At 37.3% G+C, this 18,184-nt stretch overlaps 1 protein-coding gene across 22 annotated transcripts in view; it reads left to right on the forward strand.

Moving 5' to 3' along the window:
• Positions 1 to 1,490: 1,490 nt before the first annotated feature.
• Positions 1,491 to 18,184, forward strand: part of map7d3 (MAP7 domain containing 3) — a 30,323-nt gene continuing 13,629 nt past the window's right edge. For 5 of the 22 annotated variants that reach the window (XM_046849053.1, XM_046849065.1, XM_046849051.1 and 2 more), the window contains exons 1-10: positions 1,491 to 1,626; positions 12,302 to 12,400; positions 13,455 to 13,535; positions 13,626 to 13,789; positions 13,925 to 14,033; positions 14,524 to 14,619; positions 15,279 to 15,383; positions 16,179 to 16,274; positions 16,856 to 16,951; positions 18,034 to 18,159. In XM_046849053.1, coding sequence (XP_046705009.1) covers positions 1,491 to 1,626; positions 12,302 to 12,400; positions 13,455 to 13,535; positions 13,626 to 13,789; positions 13,925 to 14,033; positions 14,524 to 14,619; positions 15,279 to 15,383; positions 16,179 to 16,274; positions 16,856 to 16,951; positions 18,034 to 18,159 — 1,108 coding nt within the window. The remainder of the gene's footprint in view (positions 1,627 to 12,301; positions 12,401 to 13,454; positions 13,536 to 13,625; positions 13,790 to 13,924; positions 14,034 to 14,523; positions 14,620 to 15,278; positions 15,384 to 16,178; positions 16,275 to 16,855; positions 16,952 to 18,033; positions 18,160 to 18,184) is intronic. The other 17 variants (XM_046849061.1, XM_046849062.1, XM_046849064.1 and 14 more) reach the window with 14 other exon arrangements.

Consider the following 18,184-nt stretch of genomic DNA (forward strand, 5'->3'; position numbering starts at 1 on the left):
TACTTTAGTCTGTAATGACAGAACCAGTTCTCTCAGTTTTCAAATCCAGTTTACTTCTGTTTCTTTTAATATTGTTATTGCCGCTTTCCATGAAGAAACACAATGCTTGCATGCTTACTGTACATGATTTAATACATTTTACTTTGCTGTGCACAAAGCACACATGGAATCACATGTTTTGGTACCACTACATAATTTCTAAGGATCTTAACTGTATTTTTAGGCAATGCTACTTTAATATAAGGCCATACCCAGCCAGAGGTAAAGGAGAAAACTCCATGGTATCTGATATTGGTTGTTTAGTACTATGATTGTACTTTCTTTTATTTTCATGGTTTTAATGGTTCACAATGGGAGTGGAAAGAAATAATCTACACACTGAACTACAATAATAAGGAAGTCTATATTATTTTGTTTTACTCTTTGGTGTATATTTGGTTTGGAATAAACTGTGCCTAAAATTACTTATATCACTTAACTACTGCTCCAGAGTTACAAATGCAGGAGACGATATGTAAGTCTTTGTAAGTCAAAAGCAGTAGACATCTATATAAGTCTGCACCTACCATGAGTGAACCTGGCACTTGTACACTTTACCTGTTACATGTGATATTTATCAAACAAGCTAAAGGGGCAATATCAAATCTTAACAATGAATGAAACTTTAGGCTAATTTCTCATAATATTTCAGCTAACATATGACATGACCATCCACCTGACACCACCACTTCCAATAACAAATGCTTCAGTGTTAAGTAACAGGGTTGTCCCTTGATTAGAAATGCCCAAACTACAAGCTACACCCATGCCATATACAAGGAAAGGGGAAAAAGAAAGACACAAACCTTTTGACACAAACCTTTATTTGTATTTGTTTTATGTAAAACAAATGTAAATTAAAGGTAAAGAATATAAGTAAGTGACTTTTTATTTAACATACATGAACAAATGCATCAGCTTTTTCATTGTATAGTGGTAAAAACATCTACTTCCATGCAACATTTACTTTTGGCCCACGGCCCTCAGTCAGAGCCCTTTTATAGGAAGAAGATTGGACACTTCTGCCCTAGATTATTCAGGGTAACTGAGACCAAACTGAAAAATGAATGAGCAGACATGCACGCTAAGTCTCGGGAGATAATAGAAAGGAGACATAGTGTTCAACAAATGTAAAGATGGACTGCCAAGAGCACAGTGTTTTCTTTACAGGAGTGGTCCACCACTACGCAGCTCCACTCAAATTCCATATTCTGTCATGTGAACTCTACAGAATACATGGAACCTTGTATTTTTTTTTATCCCGCTGCACAAGACTGAATTTAGGGTTAGTGTTATGGTTACATTTACAAATATTTCCTAATATTATGAAGTAGACCAAATAAGCCATGTTTTTTCTTTTCTTTCGTAATGAACTAATTTGACTGAGGAAGACACTATTGTAATGTTTTATTGTTATGTTATAGATGGCGCTGTAGCGCTCTGTTGTCGTCATGTGCGCGTGCCCGGCAAAGCGCGCGCTGCAAGCTAATGAATGTAGCAGGAGGAGAAAAAAAAATAGAGAAGGAAAAACTTCGGTAAAAATGGCGGAAGGCGCAACGTCTCTGAAAGGATTGCGAGCGCAAATGGGTAAGAATTCATCCTTTACCTCAGTTTTTGGACAGTTCGCTCATTGCAGATGTAAAAAAAAAAAAAAAACAGACTTCTGTAACAAAAGGTTAAATTGTTGTGAAGCAGTTCGAGCTGAAAGTCGGTCACTTTTATACAGACAGGCTGCGGTTTAGCGGGTTTTGAGATTGAAGTGTGAGCATGATAACCGGTAATTGTTCAACTATCGTTAATTTTATATAAAAAAGCGAATTTAGCAGAGTTTCAAAAGGTGCTATTATTTTGCGTAACTGTCTAGTTTTTTCCCAACACATTATGGATGTAGCAGCTAACTGTTCCGCTAAGTAGTTTGGTCCATATTTGTATAGTTTCTTATGTTTGCTTATTTGTGTACGTATATATCTATATATGGATAAAAAAAAAAGGGTTACAAAATATTATTAGTGTTATAAGTGAACTGTGTTCGGTTGCTTTAGTTGACAAAGATCTCCCTCTGTCTTTATCTATATCTCTAGTTTGCTTGTCTGGCGCCTCTCTGGGACACGTAGCTAAGGATGCTCCTGTCATCTTGTGACTGTTTTAGCTGACTAGCCAAATTAGCTCCAGGGTCAAAAAAACAACTCGACAACGTGCTGAATAACCACAGAGAAATATAATCCAGGTGCATTTCCCCTTCGTAAATATATTTAACCTGTTCATGGTATTTGCTGTAATGTTGGTTTATAACTGTGGGTAAGTTTGCTAACTAGCCTAGCTTATCTAGAGCTATTCTGCATACTCCACCGGCGAGCTTATTTACTATTAGAGACTCGTGGTATTAAATTCCCTTTGACTGGTTTTGTAATTGTTCGATTGTTTATTGAATCTGTAATCTAACCTTTTTAACACGATTGATCGCCTCTGTCGAGAGTAGGGTTATCACGGTACCAATGATAATGATGATCGATAACTTTATCAGAATAATATCGTGATGCACGATACAATAAATGATTTACTGTCTGAAAATAAATGCGTCTCATTATTTATAGGAAGCGCTCTTATAACTGTAACCGTGGTTGAGGTGGATGGGATCCTGGGATCTAATTCTGAGATCAGGTTACTCTGTATTTATGTAGATTACTTTCCATCTTTTAAAACATGCTGGAGTGGTTATGTTCAATTGTTTGGATGTGTGTGTTTGTGGGAGTCCTGCACCCCTGTGCTGGACTTCCGTATCATTAAGAATGTGTTCTCGTCTCATGCCGAGTGTTCTTGGTCCTGGCATGTCCATAAAGCGGTCACTGAAAGTGAACGAACGCATACACAAGTTACAGAATACTTCAGACATGGGTTCATTGAAAGCTTTGAGTAGCACTGACTAGTCAGAACTGAACGTCACTGTGTAACACCCCAAACTGCACCGTTATGAATATCTAAATATCCCTTCTTTGGCCATAAAGATCACGATAGCATTAAACGGCATAAACACACAGCACCATGTTGTGGTGGATGTTCAATACCAATTTGTGTTTTGAGCATGACACTATTGTCACACGGTCATTCAGAATTAGGTTATGTAAACATCTTTTCAAAATCTGCGAAACCTGCACCAGTATGCGCAAGTTTTTTGCCAATCCCGATCAAATCTCAAGGAAAATATTAAACATTGCTGAATACTAAACAGATCATCACAGTGTAGCAATTAAGTCATCAAACCTTGTGCGGCTTGAATAAAGAGACTTGTTTGTATAGGAAAAGGCTTGGTTGTGAAATTGCTCTTGAGGATTATGATGTACTCGCTGTCTAAATGAATCTTTTAATAACTGTACCAAGCCTTTTAAATTGCAGCAGAAATATAAACATTAGAGAAGAAACAAATGGTAGAAAGTCAGTAAATGACTTGGAAATTGATGTAATCTTTTGCTTTATTATGGGATTAAGACACCATTTTGTAGTCTGGTTTTGCGCAGGTGCACAGTACACTGATTAGAGTCTCGGGGGCAACCATGTCTCACAGGCCACAAATAAGACTCTGTGGCCTGAATGCTGAATTCTGAGCAATGTGGGAATAATGAGCAGTGCAGGAAGAAATGCCTAAAGTAAACAGTAAGGCCAATTGTGAGCTAGTATGTCCTGACCCAGAGTGCTAGCCCACTGCATCATTGAGAACCAGAGTTGGCAGTGGGTTCATTTGGCATTGGCAAAGAGGCCTACTTTTGTCTTGCCAAACTGAATACAACATCTCACTGCAGGCACCTTTTGCCATCCCAGAAAATGAGAAGCTAAAAGTGGAGAGGGGGTAACCTAAGCAGATGATGCAAGAGATCATCTGACCTTGTAGAGATTGAATGATATATCTGCCTGTAAGCATTTACTCAGAACCAGAAAGGTGAATTTGAGGACTAGAGAGACTGCCCCAGAATGGCTTCTAAACTAAAATACCACAGACATGAATGGAGTGTATGGCCTGCTTTGGAGGAAATGTTACCTGTACCTCTTCGTATAGTCAGAGGCTGTTGGGCAAAAACCAAAACTCAGTGATGGCTATATGACTGCACTATTTATATGAGCATTTATCCTTTGGATTAAGGTTTATCGCACCTTGTTTATAGAATGTTTTGTAACACAACCTAAAACCATACTATCTGTATACATAAATTGTTTAGTGAAAATACAGTACTGTAGGCTCTTCTTTTTTTTCACACTCAATACTGAAACGGTACTCCATTTCCTAGGTTAGGTACCGTTATCAGAGTGAATAGCTTTTAGGGTAGTGAAGGTGATGCACTTTTACACACAGATACAGGAAGATTCCAACATAATGCTGATGTCCTGCTTTTTCTGCTGGGGTTTTATTGGATTGTACCAGAGGCATGTGATATATGATGTCAGATGATGCAATATTTATCGGTAATGGCAGTGCTTTTCTGTTTAAAACCTATAAGCTCTTGCAAAATTTCACATATAGGCTATCTGGGTTTAAATTATCTGGGTTTAAATGTCTGAGTGAAATATTATATATAATGTGTGTTTTCTCTGCAGCCTACATTTGCAAACGATTTAAATTTCAAACAAATTTTAAATCTTTGATGCTTTTAAAAAGACAACGAGTCCTGATTAAAGGGTTTGTTGATCATTCAGGGAAATACAGATCTTATTTGTACTGCTGTTTTTTTAAACATTGATAAAGTTTACAACTATAATAAATGATGCACCTTAACATTGTAGATACTGGATAATATGGTGTAGTCTATGTAGTTTATATTTCTGGTTCTCAGAGTAGGGTCTGGTGGTTCACAGAGATCCCTGAAGCGTAACAGCTGAATCTTTGAATATTTAATATATATATCAAATATTAAATATATATAATTCTTTCTTTTTTATTATTTTATATTACAGTATCTTACAATTCATGTGTATATATCTTTTTTTTCTTATACTTTACACTTTTTTATTTATTGACTTGATTTTTTGTGCTTATATTCTATATCTATTTTTCATGTTTAAATGTTGGACAGTCATAAAGCGTTTCACTGCATGGCGTACTCTGTATGAATGTGTATGTGACAAATAACATCAGCCTGTTTAGCTGGTAACTTGAAAGCATTTCAACTTAAATTCAGTTTATAAATAACCACACTGGGAACTAATGTGTTTTGTTAGTAAAAGGTCCAGCATTAATACCATCAGTGTGAAAATGTAGTTGTATTGTACACATTTATATTATGATTCTAATATTTGAATATTTGTATTATGTTTATTTTACTGTACTAAAGGCACTGTGAACATTGTTTTGCATTCAAAAAGGATTCCTAACTGATAGCCATAATGCCGGTACTTGAGAATAAGACTCGGTTTAATGCTGTCATGTCTCTCTTGTTACCTGCAGTGAGATCATGAATATGAGTGAATGAAACCGAGAGAAGGCGAGATGGGAAATCGCAGTAATGCCCGTTGTGAAGGCCTGCATTATTGACATCAGCAATAAAGCACTTCCTGCTGCCCTAGCTCGTACTCAGGCCGTCCGCTTTCCGTAACTGGAGCCCATTGACTAGCTGTGAGCTGACTTTCACTGCCTGGTGTTCCTCCCAGTGTGGAGGAATACAGAGGGCTGTAGTGTTTTTCCATGACTGTTCATAAAGTTTTCTCTGACTAAATGAATTTAGTTTGCTGGTAAATACAATTAAGTAGTATAGTAACATGGCTTGTTACTTTAATCAAATGAATGTCAGCTGTACCTTAGAGCAGTTCGACATCAGTCCGTGGGTCAATTGGTACCGGGCCGCACAGAAAGAATACATAACTTACATTATTTCCATTTTATTTATTATCTGATTCTGAACAATGTTTTATTTTGGAAAATTAACAGATTCTTTTTGCCACATCTGTCTATGACTCACTCTTGATGCATGTGAAGATGCAGTGATTAATTAAAACGCAAATCATTTATTTTCAGTGGGAGCAGACGTACTGATACGGCCAGCAGCAGTAATAGTATTAACTGCCACCTGTTTACCATACGTGAAAGCAAATGTTTAGGTTTTTTTATTTGCATCACACAATTTGCATTCCATATAAAATGACTGACTCATGAGCAAAGAGATTCTCGTTTGAGAAAAGTTCTGCGTGTGCAAGTGTGATTTTATATACTTGAGCGTTCCTATATGAGGCCCTTATTTTGATACATCTGTGTATTAAACAATGCGACTGACTTTATATTATAGAGTGAGATACTGTACATACTGGTGTAATAAACATTTAAAAAATGAAGTAAACCCTAACTCTCAATAACAGCTTTTCTCTAATCAAAGATACAGCAGATTAAAAAAAGACAAGCTTCTCCTAAACATGTTGTGATTCACAGGCTTATACTTTAACATAGTAGCTTGTGAATACAGCAATGTGTATTTAAGCAGAATTCAAAAGCATCTAGAGCTCCAGGGAGCTACACTATATGCACAGAGGTATTGGGACACATGACTTTTCCGGCCACATGTGATTCTTCTCCACATTGTTACCACAAATTTGGAGGTGCACACAATTGTACAGGATGTCTGGGATGCGGTAGCATTACATTTTCCCTTCACTAGAACTAGGAGACCCAAACCTGTTCCAGAATGAAAGTGCCCCTGTGCCCAGGCCCCATAACAATATGGTTTACATGGGTTTAAGTGGAAGATCTTGAGTTAGTGCTGGCGGTATACCGGTTCATACCGAATATCGGTGTTTATTTCTCTCATGATATGAATTTTTATTATACCGCAATATGTCGCCTAAACAACGTTCAGAACGAGGCAGGGTGCTACCCTGTTAGAGAGGTGTCTCTTTTCACTGTTGCGCTGGTGAGGGCACAGCTGTATTTGTTACTAAGGGTGGCGGAGAAGGTGGATAGGATAGACATTGAGAGTAGAGACCTGCACTCCTGCGGGACCCGGCGCAAACGAGTGGGGTGCGGGAAAGATTTGATGGGTGAATGCGGGTGCAGGTGATAAAATACTCGTGTGTGTGTGTGTGTGCGGGTTGTGGGAAAATTAATTATTCACTGTACTCGTGCAAAATGGTCTTTAAAAAAAGAATAAAATAAAGCAAGTTACAGGCACAAGGTCGAAAGCGAACTCGTGGTTCATGCTCGGTAACTACTAGAACACACCAAGGCACAATGTCTGAAGGGCAAGAGAGAGGAGAATCGCTGAGTGCTATAGATATTACTCCATTATTAAAGAAAGAAACACCACAACAAAACCGTGGCCTGTTTTTTTTTTTTTTTTTTTAAATAATATATCGTTTCAGTCGATGTTCTATGTTCTGAAAAGTTCCGTGTTCATCCTTTACTCAAATAAAATGAAACATGGTTGTTTGTTCTGTTTCTTTTTTATTTATATTCAAAAGGGAAGCAAGTAAAAAAAAAAACAGTAGTAGGAAGAAGAAGTCAGGGCATTGAAAATAAACCTACTAATACATTTTACCTGCAGGTGGGAGCGGGACAAAACTTAAAACATTGTGGGCAGGAGATAATAACATATTAGCGGGAGCAGGACAGAACCTTACGGGAGCCTTCATGAAGATCCAGATATTAAAGGCAGCTTCACCAAGTTGCACTTGTTTTGTGTTTGGTTTTAGATTTACTTGAATACTGTGTAGTTTAGCTGGGCTTGAACTTAAAAGAATATTATTATTAATGCAAGTTGCACACCTTTTCTATTTATTTGTTTAGTTATGTATTTTTTAATTTTATATATAGGTATTATGTACCTTGCAGTTATAACATATATAATATATTTAAATTTGTGACATTCTAATTTAGGACTGCAGCTATTGATTATTTTAGTAATCAAGTTTTTTTCCGGATTAGTCCATCAATGAATTGAGTTATTGGAAGTATTTTTTCTTCATTAAAGAGCAATGTTAAATAAACATGAAAATGAGACTGGTCTCTTAAAATGAAAAGTAATTTGTTGCTGAAATTGTAATCTGTGAAAACTAAACCCTTTTAGTGCATTCAGTTGCCATATTACATTAAAATGCAAATACAGAAATATAAATAAAATATCATAAATAAAAATATAAACATAATTTTCAGACTACTTTAAAAAAGTTAAATGCACTGTACAGTGTTCTCTTTGTTTTGGTTTGAAATGATCCCAAACTTTGGAAACTTACTGTTGTGTTCTTTGGCCTGAATCTTCCCCTCGCCCCTCGCTGTTTTCTCTCCGTTCCTACGTTCTTCATTCTGCAGCGTCTTCTGTGTTTACCTGTCCTGGGGTCTCCTTTATAAACGTGGCATGCTCCCAAAACGAGACTAAAAACGTGCGCCACTATTTACACAACCTTTGTGTAAAAATGGCGTACGCATGTTATTAGCTCAGTTTTGTGCGTATGCCACGTAAATAAATGAGAACCCAGAGCGGTCCCTAGTTTAGCTGGTGGTGCATCAGTAATACTGGTCTGTGGGGAAACACAGTGCTCTGTGTGTAGTTAAATGGACTAAAGGTAGCATTTGCCTCAATTTTTTTGTGTGTATATAATATATATTCAAATTACTTGAGGAATTGTTTTAGCCCTATTCTAATGTACACCTTTTGTTATGCTGCCAATCAGTGAGAATAGATGGTGGTGTGGATTTTCTGCACCCGAAATACTGATGCACAAATGCCTAATTTCTTCAGAGGTGTAGTCTTAAATTTACTGTAATAGAAAGGACAGACATATGGTGTCTGTATACATAGCACTTGCTTGACTGAAATTAGTTTTTCTCCTTAGTTTGATGCTTTGTGTTGTTTCTGCTCCGGAGATTTGCCTCAGTAAGATGGCCTCAATCGCTTAGCTAGTGTTCATTGTTTGGCAGCTGTGTATTTGCATGCTGCATGTTGTGTAGTTCACAGTGGCAGAAGGTGACTCAATGTCCTTTTGCATACTGAGCAGATTCGGCTTCTTTGTGGCTCTGAAGTGCTCTTGAAATAGCTCCTTTTACCTCAGTTTGGACACACAGGTAGCTTGCAGGCTACTTGCTAACCATAAAAAAAAAAGAAAGAAAGAAAGAAATGGCATACATCTAAGGGACATCATTTTGGGCAGTCTTCGGTATAAGGCAGGCTTGTGGCATTTCCTTTTTCTAAAGTTCACCTCAGAAGATAAAAAGATGGTTTAGGTTGTTAGCGTTCAAAATTTGACCAGTGGCATAATATAAGCAAATAAACAGTTAAGGAAAGAATGATTTTTGCTGGAATAGATTTAGATAAAATACTGTAAGACCAAATTCTATTATCTATTATTTTTAGTGCAAGCATCCCTGTGTTTGAAAAAAGGGATCATTAATGTTATTAAATTTACTGTAGATTTTTATTATTACTTATACTTCTCTATATCCATACTTTAATTATTAATGATGTGATTTATATAAATACTCATTATTATTATTATTATTATTATTATTATTATTATTATTATTATTATATAAATAGCCCGATTTTGCACACGCTCTGTCCAGACGTGAGTTTATTTACACAGATACGCTGAAGTTGAAATTGAAACTGAAATCGTTGTGTGAATTTTGCATACACTCGATTCAGGATCAGATCTGACACAGGGATCAAGTTTTTGGAGAACTCAAGGTTTGTGCATATGTCTGTGTGCATGTGCGTCTGTGTGCATTGTTAAAAAGATTGTAGAGATTGTATCTTTTGCAGTTTTATTATTATAGCCATCTGTGTCATCTGAGGTCTTTTCCAACTCTTTGTTGCACTCTTTCAGTCTTGCTATAAAGTATACATTTAGTCTGTTAAACAAATAAACTTTTTCAACTTTTTCGGATTAAATGTACATCATACTCTAGTACATCGATTTAAATCTGTCAGTAGCGCATCATTTTCTGCCCAAATGCTCACTTAACAAAATTGTGTTTCTAATGTAGAAGTTTCACAGGTATTGCTTGTGAATTGATAGTTTGGTGTAATAAATTACACTGTGTTGTTTTCCTCTACTGTGTCTTCTACCGGCTCCTTCCGCTATAGGTGCTTTTGTTCATTGCTGATCGCCTCGCTTTGTTCGTTTTGGGGTTTTTTGTTAAACAAACTTCCGGTCTGGCCATTTCCCTTTTTACATTTTTTTGCTGTGTTGGAAATTAATGCTCAGTTTGCTACTCAGCAATATAAGTGAGAACCGCCCCAAAACCAGATGGTGTCTAATGATTAGTGTGCTATGAAATTATGAAGCTTCAGTTTATTTATTTTTTTTAGTGGAAATTAATTGGTACATTTTTCCCCATTAATTCTACAAATTGACATTTAAGATGTGTGGGTTTTGTTTACAGGTCAAAAACAATCAAATAATAATGCTAACTTCATGTGTCAATATTGTGCTCTAAAACCACGTTGTTAGAACCTCTTAAACCCTACTTTTTTTTTTTTAGCTTAATATGTGCACTGTTTGAGTTTCCAGGATTTAGAGCCTGTGTACTGAACATTATAAATCAGTATCAGACATTCTTTCTTCAGTTTATTCGTAGTTTCATCACGAATCACAAAGCTGAGAAAACAATACCTTCCTTTAACCCCTAGCACAGTGCAGCAGGGTCAGATGCATTATACGGACAAAAGTACTGAGACTAGAATTTATTAGTCGTATACAGGGCTGAAACAGTTCCTCGAGTAATTTAAATCCAAAAAAATCATCCAAAGGATTTGACCTATATGGATAGAAAAACACGCTGCAGAATGGAAAAAAAAAAATCCTCGCAATCAATGCTTTTTTGATTTTTCAGGCAGCGTCACTCCTCTGTACGCTTTACACTTGAAAATGAAATCGGCTTCAATCTGTAGAATTGCATGTTATTAAACTAAGCCTCTGATCCCTGGAGAGAACTAACAATTAGCTCTGAAGGAGACTGAACAAGTCAGATGAAGCAGAGGAGCCTCATTCATACACCAACAGCTTCAAACTTCAGGCTGACAACACGGTTACCGGTGGACACACCAGAAATGTTGGATGTTTGCGAAAAAACAAAGTCAGAATTATGAGAAAATAAACTCGGAAATTTGAGAGGAACAAGTCGCATTTAGGCAAACCTTTTTGTGTGTGTGTGGCGAAAACAGGCTTCTATAGGATTCAGGCCAAAGAAAATGACAAAGTTTCCAAAGTTTTGGATCAAGAAAAAGTACTTCTTATCCGATTTCTTGATTAATTGTTGGAAATATCGTTAGTATACTCGATTACTAAAAGACTCGATAGCAACAGTCAATTGTGGTTCTTTACCAACTGTTACCACAATTGCATAGGATGTCTTTGGATGTGGTAGCATTACATTTACTCTTCTCTTGTGCTAGGAGACAAAAACCTACTCCATCATGACTGTGCTCTTTTTAGAAGGTGAGCTCCATGAAGATATTGTTTATATGGTTTGGGGTGGAGGATCTTTAGTGCCTTTACTTTACTAACAACCGTGTGGTTGAGTACAAATTTCCATACCATTCCATCTAGTGGAACATCTTCCCGGAAGAGTGGAGGTTATTATATAACAGCGACTGGGCACTAAATGTAAAATGGGAGAGTTATAAAGCACATAAGAATCTTATGGAAAGGTGTCCACAAATGTTTGTGTATGTAGTGTATCTAGATTGTATTTGGATCATTACAATGATATTGAATGTTGGTTAAAAAATGGTGAGCAGGAAAAGATCTCTTGATGACAGCAAAGTTGGACTGCTATCAACAAGATCAAGAATATTTCATTATAAACATTTATTATATTCCAGGTTCCATGTTTTCTTTTTTTAAACTATTCAAATGACTTGTTTCACTCTACATAGCGTACCTTTCTTACTGACACACATTCAGGTTAAAAAGAACTTTGATCACGCCCTTCTTTCCTCTTTTTCCTCTCAAAGATTCACTGCATTGTTCCATGACCGAGGCTACATATTTAAACAAGAAAATAGTTAATTTTCTATTCATGTTCCGTACATGTATTGTGTACACACCTACGTACTGTTAATAGTTTTTTTTTTTCTTCAATGCTTCACAATTTGTAATCTGACTACAGTTGTTATATCATTTGCTTTTTGTGGTTAATTCCACAACAACAGAATTCCTCTTGTTGTGTTGCATGAAAGCAGTTATGCATTAGACAAACTTTGCTTATATTCTTATGATTTTATTTTTTTTATATCGGGGAGCTGTTCTTTATTGTTTTTGTTACTTTTGTCTCTTGTGTCCCATGCAGCTGCAGTTGCCCAAGCGCAGGCTGAAGAGCGACGGAGCCTTGCCGGGAACAACACGGCACCAATTACAGCCAGCGCTACCAAGAGCCATGCTAAACCAGGTATTTGCTAAAATGATAATGTCCCCATGTGGTATTGTTTCTCTCATCACAGCTATTTACATATGGTAAGTAAAACAGCAGTAAGATTTGTATGTGCTTTTTCCCCCACATTACACATTTGGTCTCCATTTGCAAGATATTCGTCTAGATTTTGGCCTGGTGTGCAGTCAGCATTCTACTTCATTCAAATGTGTTCAGATACAGCATGCCACTCATGATCTTCCACTCCAACCCATGTACACCATATTATAGATTGATTGATTAGAATTTCTAAATGTGTAAAACGAAGAAAGCAACTCAATGATATTAATCACACAATCTCATATATTGACCATGTAAACTGCTTATTACAAAAGGTAAAATGTCCCCCATGCTTTACAATTTAGTTTTTCCCCCTATGTTTTATAATTCTGTTGAAGCCTGTGTTTAAGCAGTGGATTTGATCTTAAATGGACCATAAGGTTTTGTGGGGGGTGTTACGTTCTGAAAATCCGCGAATTTTGGTTGAACCCCGCTGCCCCTACATCACTTTATACACCAAATAGTGAAAAGTATTTGACCAAATACATAGTTTAATATGTTATTCCTAACGTTCCTGAACATCCGGTCCCGCTGCGTATTTCCGTACAAATGTAAAGATAATCCGCAACTTGCTGTTCGTTAGGTTCCAAATGAGAACCCGCAAATTTTCAGAGCCGCGAGTTACGAACCGTAAATTATCGGTAGTTGACTGTAAATACTATTTTTATAGTGATATTACTGTCTGGTTCTGAGTTTAAACCATGAGGTGTTGCAATAAATGCATTTATTAAGAGTAACGCTATTATTGCACTTTGCTGACAGGCCTTATGCCTGGTGTGTAAATGCTGCATGAGGTTGCTTGAGCTTTTAATTCAATCTAAAATATCAGTCACATGTGCGAGCATGTGATTTGGATTAACGGTCTGACATCATTGCTGTTAGCCGAGTGTCTTTCTAAAGAAGAGCAATGTTAATTAGAGTAAAGTGTACTGCATGACATCCGGGCCATGAAGTATGTTTGCATTCCCTATAGTGATTGATGGAGCAGTTCTTAGAGTTGATGATAAGCTTCGAGTAGCCAAAGAAAGGAGAGATGAGCAAGAGAAGCAGCAAGGTAAGCCATGGGTGTTTTGTTTGTTTTGTTAGAATGTGCAGAAACATACACTGTGCTAACAAGCAAAAATGATCTGTGCGATCAACACAGCAGTGCGCGGGTCTCAGATTCTAGAGCGGGAGCATAAAGCCAAGCTTCAGGTCGAGAGACAGATGGAGGAGAGACAAAGAAAGCTGGAGGAGCAGCGCAGGAAAGAGGAGCAAAGAAGAGCTGCTGTAGAGGAGAAGAGGAAACAAAAGCTGGAGGAAGAGAAGGTAAACTTTTTCTTTCATGCTAATTGTTATATCACATATAATAGTAAGAATTGTGAGTTAAAAAAAAGGTTGAAAGAAAGCTTTGTTCTTTCCTTGATAGTATATGCTTGTACTGTGTAATATTTTTCTGTATAGGAGCACTATGAGGCAGTGATGCGGCGCACAATAGAGCGCAGTCAGAAAGTGGAGCAGAGGCAGAAGAGATGGTCCTGGAGTGGCCTGACAGATTCAGACAACAGAAATGGTATGAGAACTGAAATAGAAATTTCCTCCTTTATTTGTTTCCCAAAAATGATGATTTCTAGCACTAGAGCATATATTCTGGGCAGAATCACATACATAAAATGAAAAATAAATAAATAAAATAATATTTTGCAGGTGCAAATATTTGTTGTATGGTGTCAACAGCTTTGCTTTGGAATATTAGTCTGAGTATGACAAGCTCTTCAAACAGTGAAATTGCTGGTGCAGGCAATGAAATACTTGCAAGTCATTGTTGGTTAAATTTTGCATATATAACACTAGAACCACCTGCGGCAGCGGCGTGTGTGTGTGTGTTTATTCTTTTGTTTTTTAAACGTTATTTTTCTGTTGGTTTACATTAGCTTATGTAAGTTTGTTAGAGAACAGGTAACTCCCTAATGATCTCAGCTGTGTTTTTCCTACTCTCCATTCCTGTGGAGAGAGTGTATGAATCACCCTTAGCGATGTGTTTATCCATGCCCCTCCCACAGGTGAGAGTGACAGTGGTCCCACCTCTTCCCCAGTCACTATAGTAATCTCCCCAGCCTCTCCGATCTCCAAGCCTCCCAGAAGCCACACAACCCAAGGTGGTCAATGCTTGCTTGCTTGCCCCTAGTGGCACAGCTCAGCACGAACCGGCTCTGTTCTCTCACTCCTTCTCACTCATGCATTCATCACTGACCTGCTTTTGTTTTCACAACAAGGAAGTTTACATGTGGTGCTTCCTTTTATCTCTCTCACTCTTTTTTTCCTGACTTATTCACTGAAATGGGACACCCACAATGTCACAATGTTTTGTGTATGCACTTAAAAAAAAAATAGCCATGTATAGTTCAGGGTTTAAGAATGTGTCTTTGCTCTTAGATTGGGACTCATTCACTGCTAATTGCCTGCTAGACTGGAATGCCTTTGTTTGGCTTGTAACTTTCATGCTATGAACATAATGCATCTTTCTGCAACTTTCTGACTTTATTAGGTGATGTTCTTCCGGCTATGAGAGCGTTAGTGATCTTGGGAAATTCTCTGAAATGTGTTTATCCTATGGTCATTTGGAATTCATACATTTCAAGTATTCTAAAACCCTGTGTTTGTTTCCATTAGTATAAGAATTAAAGTTGCTTTAGTTTTTTCCCCCACCTTTTTTTTTTTAGGATCCTCCTTAATTTAGACTTGTCACACCTATAAGATCCTGTGTTGTCTTAATTCCCCTAATTTGTTGCCGTGGTCTCTCTGTTTGTTGACCCAGTAGACAAGCGTTCCTCCTCTACTACAAACCTCAAACAGTCTGCAGACCCTGCTATCAGCAAGCGCCTTTCCTCATCTGCAGCCCTCCTTAATTCTCCTGACAAAAGTAAGTTTTCCCTTGCTTATATAACTCCCACACCCCCAACACACACACACACATACACACGTTTTTTACCTCCTCTCTCCCTTCATGCAGGAAGTGTCATTCTTGCATGTCTCAAAATCAAAATTCGTCTATTGATGTGATCTTTGTTAATGTAATTAACAAATCTATGTGTAATAATCACCAGGGAAAGGCATGTATGTGTTTTTATTTGATTTCTTGCTTGATGGTCTTACCTTTTAGGGTTGTTTTTGTGTGTAAATAGAGTTGTCATGGGATTTGAATAACTATTTTTAGTTTCACCACGACAGAAAGGCTGCACTAACAATACCTATGGTAGTGCTGTTCTTCTCTGCAGCTTTCCTTTATGGGATCGGAATGAGGGATCATTCAGTATTGACTCACCTGATTTCACCGCTAGCACTATTTGTTTGGATTCATCTTGATTTTTTTCTTCCCTTAAGAAGACTACACCCTTTTTACCCTGGGATGGGTTATAGAATGTGTTTCCTGAAATCATAAAGCATGACTACCAGGTTATATGATAAGTGAAATCATGTACAATATAAAATGTATTTTTGTGCTTATATTTTATTTATTAGGAAGAAGCTTACAGATTTGTTTAAAATCTACTGCTCCAGCAACATTTTCCCCTTTTCTTTTTTTTTTTATATATTTAAATGTACACTCTGTAGGGAATAACCAAATATGGGCTCTTGGAACCTTCAAAGCGTTGACATCATAAAGTAATCTCTTCTTAATCTCTGAATGAGGTTGTGAGATCTCTTTGTCTTGTAGGTGCAAAGCGGAGGAGTTCTTCTTTGAACCGGTTGCCTAGCACTGTCCCTCGGGTTTCTAAAGAAGCACATAAGCAGCCTCAGGTGGAACAGACAGGTGCAGATTTTCCCCCTCTTCCCTTTCTAGAGGCAGTTTTGCAAAAGATAAATAAGAGTCAGAAGGATTGTCTAAAGATCTGCATAAAATGTGTATTAAAAAAAAAAATGAATCGGTTAATAAATAAACAACCACATAATAATCCATGGTGATTTAAACAGCACTGTCACAAGTTGTGAAATATGGAAGGATGATGCAAAAGCCTGAGCACCCAGGACAAGCTAATTTAAATGTTTTTAATGTTTTATTCATAATTAACTAGTGGACAACAGAACCTGAGATTTTATTTGATATGTAAGATGTGCTTGTCTACTCGTTTTAAATTCTGCTATGGCCATCCGGCTACCTCATGGTTATACATATCAAAAGAAATTTTTTACATGTAAATAAAACAGCTGGTATTTTATTAGTCTTATTCAAACCTTTTTTATAGTAATGAAAAACTTTTTTTTTTTTTAACCCTTACTTTAATATCGCTGCATGCATCCTTTGGGAAAAAAATCGAAAAGAAATGAGAGTCAAATGCTTGAAAGCTGTTTTACATACTAGGATTTAACTTTGTCGGTGATGATTGTCTTTAGGCCCTGTCCTGAAGAAACGGAGCTCCTCCCTTTCCCGTGTGGGGAATAGAGCTCCTCCCACTGGTAAACCAGAGAAACCCACACAGGTTGAATCAGGTGCTTTGTCTAATCATGAGAGTTTTATGTGCTTCTTTGTGCATCCCTTTAATAACAAAGTGCAAATGCTGTATTGAGCTGCCTGCCGTGCTCATGTGACATTTGTAGCATGATGTTTTACTAACCATATTATAAATTGCAGCATTGCAGCACGAGGTTTTATTCTTTATGTCCATCTTAACATGGTTTTTAATTCTCTGAGTAAGTTAAAGTGTTTAAAGATTATTTCTTGGTGGACATTTGAAGCCAGACTTCACACTCTCTTGTCTTCTTCTGGTACCAGCAAAAGCCATTGCTATTCTCTTTCTGCAGTTTTTGTCAACAATGCTATTCATATACAAGGCTTATGTATGCTGCTGTTATGTGCTGTGCATGCTGAGGTCAACTTTTGAAACGTCCTTTCCCTAAGCTCCGGACCGAGAATGGCAGCTTTGTTTACTAACAATGTTTTTTGTGTGAACGATCATTGTTTTCTCTTCCAGAATATACTTTGTGTCCGTGTGTGAGTGTGAGTGAGATAGACAGAGAGACTGTGTATCAGTGCAATCCTATTAAAAAGTCTGTATCCTACAGCCAAATTATCAGTTGCTCACTGATAACCTGCATCCTTTTAGTAAAACCAGAGTACAATTCAAAACACTTCAGCCAGACAGAACTGTACCTCCCTTAACACTGTGCCAAAGAAGGCTGAAATCCTAAACATGAACACATTTGCCTTATGTCTGTCTCTTAATGAGCTCTTGCTCCCTTTCATTTGATTTCTACCCTGAATGCTGGATCCACATGCACTTTTGTTTTACCTTCCCTTTTATCATTCATAGCTAATATTCCACTAATATCACTGCAGTAGCATGACTGACTTCAGTCATCACCACCTGGTGACTTAAGAGCAATATTTATTGGTGTCATGTTGGTGTCTTATTATTTTGTAATCTAAGCATTTTTATTTTTCCCTATCCTTTTGTCCTCACCTTTCCAACACCACTATGTGTTTATCCTTCAACATTTCTATCTCTCTTGTTTTCTGTTTTTTTTTTTTATTTTATTATTATATTTTTGGTGTTGCCATGCTGCGTGTGCAGCCCATCGCCCGTTGGCCAGTCCCTTGGACAGCAGTGTCCTCAGTCGTCTCCTCACCCCCACCCAGGCCTCTCTAGCTAGGAGCAAGAGTGCAGCAGCCCTTTCAGCAAATGGAGCGGATGAGACAGGTAACCTAGAGTATATCTAGAAAGA

Source organism: Silurus meridionalis, chromosome 5 (genome assembly GCF_014805685.1).
Source record: "Silurus meridionalis isolate SWU-2019-XX chromosome 5, ASM1480568v1, whole genome shotgun sequence".
In the NCBI taxonomy this organism is placed as follows: domain Eukaryota; kingdom Metazoa; phylum Chordata; class Actinopteri; order Siluriformes; family Siluridae; genus Silurus; species Silurus meridionalis.